The sequence below is a fragment of the Dermacentor variabilis genome, chromosome 9, assembly GCF_050947875.1.
Source record: "Dermacentor variabilis isolate Ectoservices chromosome 9, ASM5094787v1, whole genome shotgun sequence".
NCBI classification, from domain to species: Eukaryota; Metazoa; Arthropoda; class Arachnida; order Ixodida; family Ixodidae; genus Dermacentor; species Dermacentor variabilis.
The window spans coordinates 21,958,355-21,973,178 of record NC_134576.1 but is presented as its reverse complement, the minus strand read 5'-3'; the positions used below and the strand labels follow the sequence as shown (position 1 = coordinate 21,973,178).

The following is a 14,824-nucleotide window of genomic DNA, read 5'->3' as shown; positions in this document are numbered from 1 at the left end:
ATGGAATGTCAATATGCCTCGTCCCACACTTTGGGAAAAAATATCTCTAAATTAATTGGCGTCATCCTGGAAATTCATTTCTAGTTGTTACATCTTGCAGTCTTACCTAGCCACTGAGATTGCAAAATGTATAAATGTAAATTGCAATATATGTCATAATTTAAATTTAATTAGTATGTTCTGATTAATTAGTTCATATATGTTTTAATTTCATGTGCTATTAATGTCTGCCACTTTGAGCAATCCAGCTCAAGGATAAGAATTATGCCACCTGCTGCAGGCAGTCTTTAGAAATTATGCAAGACCTAAAAATGATCACCCCATATTTTATAAATTGCCTGCAATTAAAAGGTCTTTTTGCATGATCATACCGTGCAGAACTGCATGGCATATCATATGGCACAATATGCAAATATGCTTCGAGCTTGACTGATAAAATTGGAGTTCTTTAGAACAGTGTTTAAACATGTCTGCCTTAAATGAAGATTTGTCCAATTTTTTCATAACAAAATAAAAATTCAAGGTGCCAACAGCTTTTCGGAAGGCACATTCAGTTGTTATATGCAAAAAATGTTGCTTACCCTTGCAATACATGTTGGACCCAAGAAACAAAAAATGTGTGTTACCTTATGACAGCTCATAAAGTGAGGACGTTAATAACATTCTACATGGTGAAAGGTTGCACAGTGAAAAGCTAGCAAGTGTTTGCTACGGTGTGTGCGAAGCCCTCAGGCACCAAAAAGCACAAATGACCATCTACACAACTTTGTATTTACAGAATAGGCCTGGAGTCATTGTTTTGACAACTAGAATGAACGCCCTTATTAATGACTGGAAGTCTTTCTGTGACCCATTTGTCATGCTTGATTGTGAAGAAAGCTATTTAAAAGCATATAACAACATTAATGTTGTCCACCAAAAAACATTACAAGCAGTGCGAGAAGATACATGCTAATGCCTTTGGCACAGTCGTGCTGAGTGCTGCTTCCTTAGAGTCATCAGGTTGTGTGCATAAGACTGAAATGATTTATTGCCAGAGTGGTGACACGTGTCAGTGAGACCTCTAGATAATTGAATGTGATGGATAAGCTTTTTTGATTGCATCTGGTCTTAGCCATGTCGTTTCAATAAACATTGGCTGCAAGTGAACGCTTGTTCCTCTGAATAGCAACATTACTGAAGTAGTGGTAACATTCCTAAGGGATGAGGTTTGTTAATGCATGTTTCCACTGTAGCGTTTCACTTGAATAAAGGGCACTTGTCTCCATGGTCGTTGTACAACCCAGACCTTGAGGAGCAGCTGCCTTCCAACCGGAAGCTGAAGGAGCTGATCCACCTGGCCGAACTTTGCGTGGACCTGCTTCAACAGAACAATGAGCACTACTCCGAGGTGAGTTTGACAAGGCTGGCTCAAATATGTCAGGTTTTCTCTGATCCACTCACCCAAGTGCTTGGCACATTGTGTGCTATGGCTATGGTAACTGCAAGAAGAAAGAGATGCTTGAATAAGTATTTTAGAAAACACCACACTAATGCACATATTAGCATGCCCCTCTTTCACCTTTGTCAAATGTTTGCTAAGCACAGCTCGCAGATTGTTGGAAATTATGCGAACCAATATTATCGAGTACATCATTTGTGCATGGTAGGGGTCCTGGAGTTGCTCCATTGTCACCATTGTGATGTGGTTGTTGAGGATTTAGTCTATATTCTTTCTTTTGTGGTGCTTTGTATTGCTGTGTGGGGTTCATTTTCATTGCTTTGGGGGCATCGTTATTGCACAAATCTTTTCGATGCTACAAAAATGTGTCACAGTATAAGTCGTGGCTGCTGTCAGTATGCATCCGTGACAGCCAGGCTGCCCATTCCATAGCTCTCATACCAGGCAGTATGTTGCAGGGCTGCATTTGGCGCACCCAAGGAAATTGCCATTGAAGTCTATTCCTTTGAGCACTTGATTTAAGTTTACAATTGCAAGCAAAGAGCTGATGCCTCTCTGAATCAGCCACATCTGTCTAAATTTGTGAGTGTTAATTTTAAAGCAGTCAACATCACCAGTGCTGGCACAACAGCTGGAGCTCGTTGTTAGAGACACAACGAAGAGGGTTTGCCGGCAAAATAGCAAGCCACACACTGGGACCCTGCTGTGCTAAAATGTTTCTTTCTCTGGTGCCTTGATTTTTCACCAAGAATCTATCGGCAATAAAAAGCTTAGTGCAGGTGCTTCTACTTATTTTTCTTTGGGTTTCAGACCACAGCTAAGCACAGCACATGGTTGAGGCACTGTTTAACTAGGAGAAATTAGTAATAATTGTTAATAAGGGCATGCACTGTTGGTAAAGTTTGTAAAGAGTTGTAACCGAACACGATTAGTGTAACCATAAGTGACAGACAACGTGTGACATTACTTGTGGCTCAAGTTTCAGCTAAGTGATGGTGTAATACGGTGGTAGAAAAATCAGGCTTATCTTAAGGAGAATGCTCTTGACTTCGCTTTGTTTGGTTCAAATAATTTCTCCATATCTTTAAGGGCACCACAGAAGCCTTTGTGCATGCATGCTAGTAGGAAGCGACAGTGTGAGCAGGTCGTGGTGGCAGGTCGTGATGGCATTATTTGGGTCGCATACCATTTAAGGCATTTGTCATGAATTTTGCATTATGAATGGAGGGTAGCACAATGACAACATCGGGCTTTGACTAAATGGCTCTGAATAAATGGTAATGGCTGACATACACCCGAATAAATTCCGGTAAATGTCAATTTTCCCTTTCATGAATAAGTGGCTGTGCTACTTGATAGCTGCTAAAAGATGTCCAGGTCAACATTCACGCCATGAGAGACAAACGGTTCCACCAGAGAGCTGTGGAGCTAATCTTGTGCGAAGTTTTTTAACCGTGCCCGTGATTATTTATGCTTTGAGGTGGATTCTCACCACATTGCACTTTCAATGGCTCATGCCATATGGGCCATAGAATAGTGGATGCTTGTATTTCCAGCATGCCACTTGGCTGAGGCTGCCAGCACGTGCCTGCTGCTAGTGGCTGAACATCTTTTATGTCAGTATGCAAAAGCCTGCCTCTTCCCACATTCATGGAGAGCACAGCTGATGGCTGGCATTATTTTTTTTTTCATTTTTGTCTAGTCTCTCATGAGCAATGTTTTTTAACTTTTTGACTGCCACTCTCGGGAGTGGCAGTCAAAATGGACCCAGGAAAGTGGACCCGAGTGTTCTACTAGTTTTCCGGTGCTCTGCATCAGAAGCATGCAAGAAAGAACACCATGTTCATAAATAGCTACACACAGAAAATGTGTGTAAGTTCTGATTGCACATGGAGTCACGTTACTCTTTTTTGGCAGAGGGAACCACTTTGACAGGTTTAGAAACTACTGATGAAATCTATATCGAAAGGAGCTTACAGAGAACAAGTTTGGCATGAAATGTCCAATGAAGCCCACATGCTAAACAAACCCAGCAGATGTTTTAGCCACAAAAAAAAAATGTTACTTTGTGACAGATTTTTAAAGGAGGAAGTGAAAATACTCAAATTATAATCGAGCTTGAAAAAAATTGAAACAATTTGAAAATAAAGAAAAAGTGGGTGGTCTGCAAAAGATGCCTGCCTCTGATGCCTTTATAAGAAGGCTGATGTTGGGTGCGAGCCTTGTTCAAACACTGTACATTCAGTTGGAGACATCTTGTGTGTAGTGATTGTCACATGTACAAATAAATATGAACCAGCACACATAAACTGTGTGCTCTTCTTCGAGGTTGTGAGACAGCAATTAAGATTGGCTCTTTGCACTAAGTGGAGCCTTAGGCTGCTCAACCTAATGAAGAGGCTCTACTGTATGTTGAGTGCTGGTGCAGCTTAACCTGTGGCTCCATTTTGTGTTTCTTTGTGTGTGTGCAGAGCTGCTGCCAAAGCAATGCTAGCATCAATTGTAACATTCCAGATTGTTTAAGAGAAGTTGATTTACCTACTATACTATACTACTCGTACATTCCCATTGCAGGATCATTATTTATGCACATCGATGTGTTCTGGCTGCCCGTATCTATTTTTTGGGTACCAAGCAGGATACGATAGCCTTGGCCAGAATCTGCATTTAGTGCAGTTTTCTTTCCCACTTTGCTACCGCTTATTTTGTATTGCAACTTCAGCGAGAAGTTGACCTGCCGACATATCGCACATGGGTCTTCGGAGTTTGTGAGGGTGTTTTTATAATTAGTACATTTATTTACTAATTAGTTGACAAAATTAATTTTGTTAGTTAATTGATTTTGTAAAATGGTAGTGGCAATTTTTACATGCAGTGACACAAGGTGCGTCTCACTATGCCAAGACTTAAGCTGTGGTTTCATGCAGGTGCACTGAGGCAGGCTTTTGCACTGAGTGGAATGGCTGATGCAGGTAGGCTGCTTTGTGAACTGAACACATCTCATCACAGTGCCGTGTTACATGGTCGTAATTACTAGGAACATGACAGGCAAAAGTCTTCGCCACCCATGGATTTACACGTCGGCATGTTATTGGCCAACAAAACAGTAAACATGTGCACCCTTGGAAACAAGGGGGCTGTATATTATCTTGATATTATTTATTGAGTAAAGTTCACTCTGAATTGAGAACCAAATTTACCAAGGATGGCCACCTGGTACAGCAGATGTGTTCAGTTCCTGAACCCATGCAGGGTGCTCTCTAGTGCGCACACGATGCTCTGCATGGGTGACGCAGCGGTTTGTTGAGCACACTTGTCGACCGTGATGCTGGAAGCGTAAGTATAACGTTTCTATGGGCTCATCCTACAAGTGCGCCTTCGTGGCCGCGGTGTGCATGGAGCCATTGTGCCAGAAAGTGGTGCGGCTGCCACTTCATGAAAAAAAAAAAGCTAAGGAAATGTATACAGAAACACTAGAATGAAAATGCATATACAGTATACCTGATTATTAACCGAAGCAGGCTAGATGACCATTTCACACTGCCCCTATTCAATGGAGATGCCAATAAATCGTCATCATCATGACTGAGAAAAAGCCTTGTTTAAAAGATGCACGCAGTGGTTTGAGCCCCTTGGTGGTCTTGCTGCTACCTGACACTTTCTGACTATGTCAAAAAAAGCTGAACCATCAAAGTACTTAAAGCTGTGAGGAGGGCTAGTTGGTTGCTGGATCTCGCATTCATGTTTGCAGCATGGATTTGAAAAACACTTACACAGAAGGAAACAAATAGTCTGGACAAGCGTTGGACGTCAACTGAGGTTATTATGCAGATACACAAATGTACAATATACAGGCATGCAAGTGCAAACACTACACAAGCGAGTGGGCAAATGCACTTACCACCAAGAAATCATTACGTTCCACGAACACTAAACTGCACACAGAAGCAGATAAGCAACTAACACTGTCACCACTGCACGTGTGCTAGACTTTTGTTCAAGTACTCGAGCTCTTTCTGGCTTATTTATTTATTTTCATACTCTCAGGACCCGAGGGTATTACAGAGAGGAGTGATCTAACAATAAATTGTTAATCACAATTTTAAAGGCAGCAGGTTCTTCGATCGCAGCGACGGAGCTGGGAAGGTGGTTCCAGTCACTGCTTGTTTGTGGCAAAAAAAAGAGGCATGGCAAGTGTTAGTGCAACATAGAAGAATCTTAACCTTGAGTTTATGATTGATCCCTGAGGACACGTAATCTGGTGGGGGGAAAAGCTTGTTTTTGAGTGTTGGGTTTAAGCGGAAGCACTTGCGGCATGATCGAAGTGTCGGTAGACCTAAATTAGATTTCGTTGACGAGACGCTGGTGTAGCGTGAATAATTAGTGACCACGTATTAGGCAGTGCAGTTCTTAACGGATTCAAACGCAGTGATTAATGTGGAGCTAGATGGGTCCTACCCATCCGTCCGTCTGTCCGTCCGTCTGCCTGTCCATCCGTCCATCCATCCATCCATCCATCCATCCATCCATCCATCCATCCATTCATCCATCCATCCATCCATCCATCCATCCATCCATTCATCTATCCATGCATCTAATCTGAGCTACATAGATGTAAGGCTGACACATTTGTCTTAATTATTGCCAAAAGCTTCAAAATTTTATCATCATCATCAGCCTGGTTACGCCCACTGCAGGGCAAAGGCCTCTCCCATACTTCTCCAACTACCCCGGTCATGTACTAGTTGTGGCCATGTCGCCCCTGCAAACTTCTTAATCTCATCCGCCCACCTAACCTTCTGCCGCCCCCTGCTACGCTTCCCGTCCCTTGGAATCCAGTCCGTAACCCTTAATGACCATCGGTTATCTTCCCTCCTCATTACATGTCCTGCCCATGCCCCATTTCTTTTATTTAATTTCAACTAAGATGTCATTAACTCGAATTTGTTCCCTCACCCAATCTGCTCTTTTTTTATCCCTTAACGTTACACCCATCATTCTTCTTTCCATAGCTTGTTGCGTCGTCCTCAACTTAAGTAGAACCCTTTTCGTAAGCCTCCAGGTTTCTGCCCCGTACGCGAGTACTGGTAAGACAGCTGTTATACACTTTTCTCTTGAGGGGTAATGGCAACCTGCTGTTCATGATCTGATAATGCCTGCCAAATGCACCCCAGCCCATTCTTATTCTTCTGATTATTTCAGTCTCATGATCCGGATTCGTGGTCACTACCTGCCCTAAGTAGATGTATTCCCTTAGCACTTCCAGTGCCTCGCTACCTATCGTAAACTGCTGTTCTTTCCCGAGACTGTTAAACATTACTTTAGTTTTCTGCAGATTAATTTTTTGACCCACCCTTCTGCTTTGCCTCTCCAGGTCAGTGAGCATGCATTGCAATTGGTCCCCTGAGTTACTCAGGGGACCAATCAGTATCAGAATCAGAATATCATCAGCGAATCGCAAGTTACTAAGGTATTCTCCATTAACTCTTGTCCCCAATTCTTCCCAATCCAGGTCTCTGAATACCTCCTGTAAACACGCTGTGAATAGCATTGGAGAGATCGTATCTCCCTGCCTGACACCTTTCTTTATTGGGATTTTGTTGCTTGCTTTAGGGAGGACTACGGTGGTTGTGGAGCCGCTATAGATATCTTTCAGTATTTTTACATATAGCTCGTCTACACCGATTCCGTGATGCCTCCATGACTGCTGAGGTTTCGACAGAATCAAATGCTTTTTTGTAATCAATGAAAGCTATATATAAGGAATGGTTATATTCCGCACATTTCTCTATCACCTGGTTGTTAGTGTGAATATGGTCTATTGTTGAGTAGCCTTTACGGAATCCTGCCTGGTCCTTTGATTGGCAGAAGTCTAAGGTGTTCCTGATTTTTATTTGCGATTACCTTAGTAAATATTTTGTCGGCAACGGACAGTAAGTTGATTGGTCTATAATTTTTCAAGTCTTTGGTGTCCCCTTTCTTATGGATTAGGATTATGTTAGCGTTCTTCCAAGATTCCGGTACGCTCGAGGTCATGAGGCATTGTGTATACAGGGTGGCCAGTTTTTCTAGAGCAATCTGCTCACCATCCTTCAACAAATCTGCTGTTACCTGATCCTGCCCAGCTGCCTTCCCCCTTTGCATAGCTGCCAAGGCTTTCTTTACTTCTTCCAGTGTTACTTGTGGGATTTCAAATTCCTCTAGACTATTCTCTCTTCCATTATCGTCGTGGGTGCCACTGGTACTGTATAAATCTCTGTAAAACTCCTCAGCCACTTGAACTATCCTATCCGTATTAGTAATGATATTGCCGGCTTTGTCTCTTAACGCATACGTATGATTCTTGCCAATTCCTAGTTTCTTCACTGCTTTTAGGCTTTTTCCATTCCTGAGAGCATGTTCAATTCTATCCATATTATACTTCCTTATGTCAGCTGTCTTACGCTTGTTGATTAACTTCGAAAGTTATGCCAGTTCTATTCTAGCTGTAGGGTTAGAGGTGTTCATACATTGGCATTTCTTGATCAGATCTTTCGTCTCCTGCGATAGCTTACTGGTATCCTAATGGAGTTACCACCGGCTTCTATTGCACACTCCTTAATGATGCCCACAAGATTGTCGTTCATTGCTTCAACGCTAAGGTCCTCTTCCTGAGTTAAAGCCGAATACCTGTTCTGTAGCTTGATCTGGAATTCCTCTATTTTCCCTCTTACCGCTAACTCATTGATCGGCTTCTTATGTACCAGTTTCTTCCGTTCCCTTCTCAGGGTTAGGCTAATTCGAGTTCTTACCATCCTATGGTCACTGCAGCACGCCTTGCTGAGCAAGTCCACATCTTGTATGATGCCAAGGTTAGCGGAGAGTGTGAGGTCTATTTCATTTGTAGTCTTGCCGTTCGGGCTCCTCCACGTCCACTTTCGGCTATCCCGCTTGCGGAAAAAGGTATTCATTATCCGCATATTATTCTGTTCGGCAAACTCTGCTAATAACTCTCCCCTGCTATTCTTATTGCCTATGCCATATTCCCCCACTGCTTTGTCTCCAGCCTGCTTCTTGCCTACCTTGGCATTGAAGTCACCCATCAGTATAGCGTATTTTGTTTTCAGTCTACCCGTCACCGATTCAACGTCTTCATAGAAGCTTTCGACTTCCTGGTCATCATGACTGGATGTAGGGGCGTAGACCTGTACAACCTTCATTTTGTACCTCTTATTAAGTTTCACAACAAGACCTGCCACCCTCTCGTTAATGCTTTAGAATTCCTGTATTTTACCAGCTATATTATTAATCAGGAATCCGACTCCTCGTTCTCGTCTCTCCGCTAAGCCCCGGTAGCACAAGACGTGCCCGCTTTTTAGCACTGTATATGCTTCTTTTGGCCTCCTAACTTCACTGAGCCCTATTATATCCCAGTTAGCACTGCTAGACTCGCCTCACTAGATAGCATTCTAGCGTTAAACGTTGCCAGGTTCAGATTCCAATGGCGGCCTGTCCGGACCACACGTGTAGTGCACCTGAGGCAATGGTCTGCAAAATGTCCTCCCCCATTACCTGCACATGCACTGCTGCCAGGTGCTCTCGCAATCTGTCATTAAGGCAGTGCCCATGTTCTGCAGGTATAGCTTCTCCTGCATGAGAGCGGCACACGTCTTGTACTGGACACCAGTCATGCAAGGAACAAACGCATGTCTTTCTTTGTTGCGGTGTGCATTTGCGCCCATTGACCACAGGGCAAAACCTTTCAATGCTCTTTTCAGCGCGTTTCGTTCTGCGTGTTTCTCAAATCCACACTGCAAACACGAATGTGACATCAAAGTACTTTTCTAGTATTTTGGGCACAAACTTAACTGAAAGATTTAAGCTCTACACGAAGTCGCCGTCTTGTATGTTTTAGACTTCAGTAGCGGTTTGTCGGGTTGATGTTTTATAAGGCTTCCATAAAATAGAATCACAGTGTGCATCCTTCTAGAGTGCCTCTGATCTTGACAATATTTTATTAAAAAAGGTGCTATCGCAACTGAAGACCTTATTTAAAAAGCTGTTTCGTCATTGGCCACTTTTGTTCAAAACTATTATTGCATACCCTTGGAAACACAAGAAGCATAGAATGGTTAATGGGTGACCATTGAGGTGTGCTAATACCCAATATCTCAGAGTTTTAAGTTTTGACTTCCTGTTTTTATAAAAAGGACATTTTCTATGCATGGTGCAAGTACAAGTCTAACGGTGGCAATTACAATTTTTTTTCCATGAAAAGTAATGCAACATAAAAAAATAGCTCCACAGTGGCATAATAGCATAGGTTAACCTTCACAATGTTACGTAAGTCACCGAAAGGCTAAACATTCTCGTAATTTTGGAACAGTAGTTTTTGTGACTAACCATAATAGCTGGAACTTTCCGAGAGCTCTAAAGTTATGGAAATTTATTTTAATGCTAAAATTTGGGAGCCTGCTTGATGCTATTGCTGTAAACATGCATTCCAATTTTTACTAAAATTGTGCCAGCAGTTCAAAAGTTCACTTTTTTGGACCCACTATCAAAAATATATTTGTCACAGAGTCTACAAAATGTCTCAGTTAAACTTTTCCCACATGCACCTGAAAAACATTGCAGGCGATAAATTTTATTGCTGACAATATAGAGAAAAAATTGCCTTCTTCATTTGTACATGGCAAGAGTCTCATTTTGAAATAGTTTTTGTGCTAGAAGGCATGGACGAAAAAAAGGGGGCACAGTACATGCGAAACACGCCCTTTCTTTGTCCTCATCTTCTAGTGTAAAAACCATTTCGAAATGCATAACCACCCCACCCAAATCGCCACTTTGACAGTGATCCATTCATAATTGCAGGGCTATTGCAGCATTTAAACTACCAACCACTCACTGCTGACACAAGAAGAAACAGTTCAGCAAGGTTTCATTTTAATATCTTCTTTCCTCTTGCTGGCGAGAAAAGGGGTTAATTTCAGTCAACAATAGTGAAACTTATTAACTCAATGAGTGGCCGCCAAGGGTAGGATGGAAAAGTATTTCTGTACAAGGGACATTCAGCAAATACACAAAATATGTGAAAAGCAACAAAATAAAAGGCGTATCTTGGAACAATAGCAACATTAACCAGTGATTGGTAAAACAAATATTATGACCAATTGCTTAGACCTTCCTTTTTCTTGCACAGCTTCTGTCCATTTGTGAATCCTGTGGATTTGCAGGAACTACTGTACTTCATGATCAGAGCAGTCTTGAGGGGGGGGGGGGACATGTTGATGATATTGAATGCATTTTTTTTTTGCATTGCTGTTTATGGGGAACTTCCTAGAAGCAGACCTTTTTACACATCCGAGCTTATCATCTTCGAATGGCAACATTAACAGTGTTCACTAACTGCCCCTGCTTTTGGTAGCACACCTGAAAGGAATAATGAACCTTGATCTACTAATTCACGATTGCATCCAAGAAAACTGAACGAGTAATGAAACACCACTTGGTTTGAAACCTGTGAGGGTTGAAACATCTGCTTATTCCACCAGTATTGTTAGCGTCTCTGAGACCCAAAGTGCTGTAGAAGCTGTCCACCAGCAGTGATTGTGGGAAAAAGGGAAATATTCGAGTGAAGTTGCAATTTACTTGGAACACGCTATTTCTCAAAAATTTTTCGAGCCTGATTGTTTCATTTTGTAATGTCATGCTGGGACATTATGTAAAAAGTTGGAAGATTTGTTGTGTGTTTGATACTACCTGCTCAGTTCTAACATGCACTTTGCACAAAAGCATGTGGTGAATGCGACACACATGGTGTCTGTTTTGCTGGGGGCACGAACAGGTTGAGGACCTAGCCAAATGCTAAACAACAAAAAGGATTATCGGTGTAATTTCATTACCATTCTTTATTTCTTTTGCTTAGGAGTGGGAACGTATGTAATGGGATGGTGCTTCCTAACACAGTACACTCGAACTCCGATATGACCAAGTTAAAGGGGGATGTCCGTTATAGCCCTTTACTGCAATATATGCCCCACGAGCTGTACAAATGCAAGCATGGAAATAAGAAGGCGGCTTTGCAGCCCATGGAACCGCTACACAGCCGTGTGTGCACTTAGATTTTAATGAAACACACAAAAAAATCTTCAGTATGGGCAACACATAATTTCTTAGCACCTGATGTGACAATCTTTATGATAGCTGCATTGTGCAGCAGGATCCACAAGATGTTGTGTGACTTGTCACTGGACGTGTGGGCACATATGGCTCACAGCATTTCTGCCACTGCAATTAAGCTGCACACGGTGCCATAAACGCTGTCACACGAACGAAAGTGATAGTACTTCTGATGACCTGAAATCACCTGCCTGCCTTTCACTTGGCTTGTTGTGAAACCAGCGAAGCGGCGATGCAGTTGAAGAGGGCGGTCTTCACGCTGCAATGCATAACTGAGAAGGCCAGTGAACTTTGCAGTGCCTGCTTGGCTTGGGTGATGGCACTGCTGCCAGTGTGATCTGGAAGCTGCCGGTTCACGCAGCGCACCGCAAATAGACGTTCGGCGTGGCTGGTGTGCAAGCTCAGCGTAGCTCGGCGGCACATTCAGCGCGGAGATGCGGGAGTTTCCAACTACCGTGCCGAACGAGGGCTGAATCTAGCGCACAATGTGGTTGGGTATTTTGGGGTTTTCGAGTTAAGTCTAGTTCATTACATCCATTGGCAGAACAAGTTTGCTTGGTTAACGCAAGGTTTTAAATAAATGGATGGGGATTTCAAAGGTTTGTACTTTGTTATTGCAAGCTTTGAGTGTATTTGTCATTTTACACCGGCTCTGTTGATAATGCACTGCAATGTGTGCTTATCCTGCAAAAGTTTTGTTTTGTTTTCATAGAATATTTAATTCGCTTTATTGCGTGTGCCCTTTTTTGTGACAGTTGGCATCTGACACTACCAAGTCGCACGCTTAAACACAAATGTGGTCAGTGTACCCTTCTACTGGTATGCCAAATTTTCCAAGGATTGTGCTGGTTTCAATAAGGAGCATTTGCGAAACTTGTCAGCCTGGCATGTAAGCACATGGATCCATGAGCACATACTCAAGGGGTGCTGTCCATACACGTAGTACTGCAGACACTCAATTGAGTGCCCAGCTAAAGGGAGCAGTCTTTGTTGTTAGTCAACGGCTGGCCTCTTGGCAAGACTTGCCGTCCTCATTTGCTCTATCAGCAGGTGTGTTGTAGAGCAATTCTGTGATTAGCAATAAGCTCAAGCAGAGAAACAAATGCGCAGTGCATGTGTGGGTCAAATACAAGTGGAATTCGCAATCTTATTGCATCAGCACGTGCATCTGCTTGATAACAAAGCAATTCTGGCTTCGTTTTGACTTGCTTATAATGAGGTTTTACCCTGCTATTAAAAATCATCACATTGTAAAATCACTTCTGTTCAAATCTTTATACGACAGGCATTGTATGACATGATTATTGTAGTGCAATAAACCAGAAAAGAAAGAAATAACAACAGCCAAAGAAAAGACCAGGAAGAAAAAACATGTGCTGCACTTAAACTGTTTATTCCAAAGCTGAGCTTGTTGCACTGGTTGCAATGGCTCCAACAATATTTTGAGCACCTGCACTAAACTTCTTGGTGAAAACAAAGAAAAGAAAATTAAAAATATGGGCTGCACAAGCAGACAATAATGAGGGGCAGCAAAAAGCAAGAGGGCAGTTATCAATGGCAAGAGCTTGTCACTCTCATTTCCATGTCGTGTAACAAGACTGAGGTTTGGCTAACGTGATACTGACCATTGATTTTAATGTGAAATGCTTCTAACACTTCCCACGCAGTCTTGGCTTTACTTCTTTGCATGATCCACATAAAAGAAAAATGTCTTTCACAAGATTAGCAATGTGCAGAAGTATGTGTACTCAAACCCTTGTGTGAACTGTTTGCATGTCCCCTCATTCTGTTATTGATACGGCAGCCAGGTTGTGCAACATAGGTTCTTCCACAGCTTAGCATGATCTGGTACGGCACTCCAGCAGAACACGTAGCATTTGACGCACCTGACCCTTCTACAGCGCATGCCATTATTTGGGGGCAGAGATGGACTAGTTAGTTTTGGGGTGGCAGAAACAACTTCATACCTATTTGCCACCGTCTTATGGTTGTGGCTCACCTTGTGGAAGTGTAGCATGATTTTTGCTCTTTTTCAAGTGAAAAACTCGAACAAGTCTTTTTTGACTTCTTCGCCTGTCCTTAATTTTTGCTACCTTTTAGCAAAAGTTACAAAGTTTCAGTGGCTGATGTCTGCACCGAATGTGGGAATCTGGCTTTTGAAATTTGCTGGACCTGATTGTCAAAACTAGTCTCGCAATAAATGCGAACCCTAGCAGAGATACCCTTTTAACAAGTGGACAGAGTTGTAGGGCAACAGTTCTTTTTTTGCGCACACTGAATGACACAAGCGGACATGTTTGTTTTTATAATTAAATCTAAAAAGTACAGACCATGTCATCAACTGGGAACTCGTTCATAAAGGACAGGCCATTGCTGTGAAGTTTAAAAATATCTTGATGAGGGCTAGTTGGTTCATATTTAGAACTGAGGTTGAACAGCGTGAATAAAACAAGGACACGAAGAAACAAATTTGTTTCCTCATGTCCTTGTTTTGTTCATGCTATTCAACCTCAGTTGTAAAAAAAAGTTTACAACATTATTTATCTGATCATTATTAGTTAACCTTGTAATGCCCAATGTATCCTATTTGCTGCGCTGAGTTTGATGCCTCAAAATGCTGATTGAAGTGCGAGCAACCTAATCCAAAACCCATAATTGATTTTTTAATATGCTGGGGTGAAGTCTCAGGTGTGGACTGTGTAACACACCATTTGCTAAATAAATAATTAGTTCAGTAATTAAGTTGTAACTGAAAAAACATGTCTTGTTTTTCTTTTCTATTGATGTGCTCTCCATGGCCAGAAATAAATATCAACAATTTGTTTGAAGTTTCCTTCATTTGGGACCGTGTTTGGACATTACAGCGTTAAAGAACACTGTTACTTTGACTACAACTAAAAAAAAATTGCAGCTTAACAGTGTGCAAACTTGGTAAGTTTACTACAGATAAACTAGAGGGATGGTAACGTCAGATCATATCTACTTAGTCTTTTTTCCTATAGTATTCTTTAATCACATAATGGTCACAAATAATGCCTTATTCCATTGGTATTCAAATGCCAAGTGCGCTGACTTAATTTCTGCATAGTCTCATCACCATAAGACATGCACATAGGCTGTTGCTTGAAAACTTTCTTATTTTGTGCAGGAGAGTTGCAACTACAGTGTTGAATTGCAGGCTATCCAAAAATGCAGCACCTTTCACTGCCAGCAAATTTAGTG

General features: G+C 42.0%; 1 protein-coding gene across 10 annotated transcripts in view; it reads left to right on the top strand.

Annotated features, from left to right (window-relative positions):
- Cadps (calcium-dependent secretion activator 1) overlaps positions 1 to 14,824 on the top strand; it is a 618,572-nt gene that overhangs the window by 287,398 nt on the left and 316,350 nt on the right. For all 10 annotated transcript variants that reach the window (XM_075704042.1, XM_075704047.1, XM_075704043.1 and 7 more), the window contains one exon: positions 1,287 to 1,390. In XM_075704042.1, coding sequence (XP_075560157.1) covers positions 1,287 to 1,390 — 104 coding nt within the window. The remainder of the gene's footprint in view (positions 1 to 1,286; positions 1,391 to 14,824) is intronic.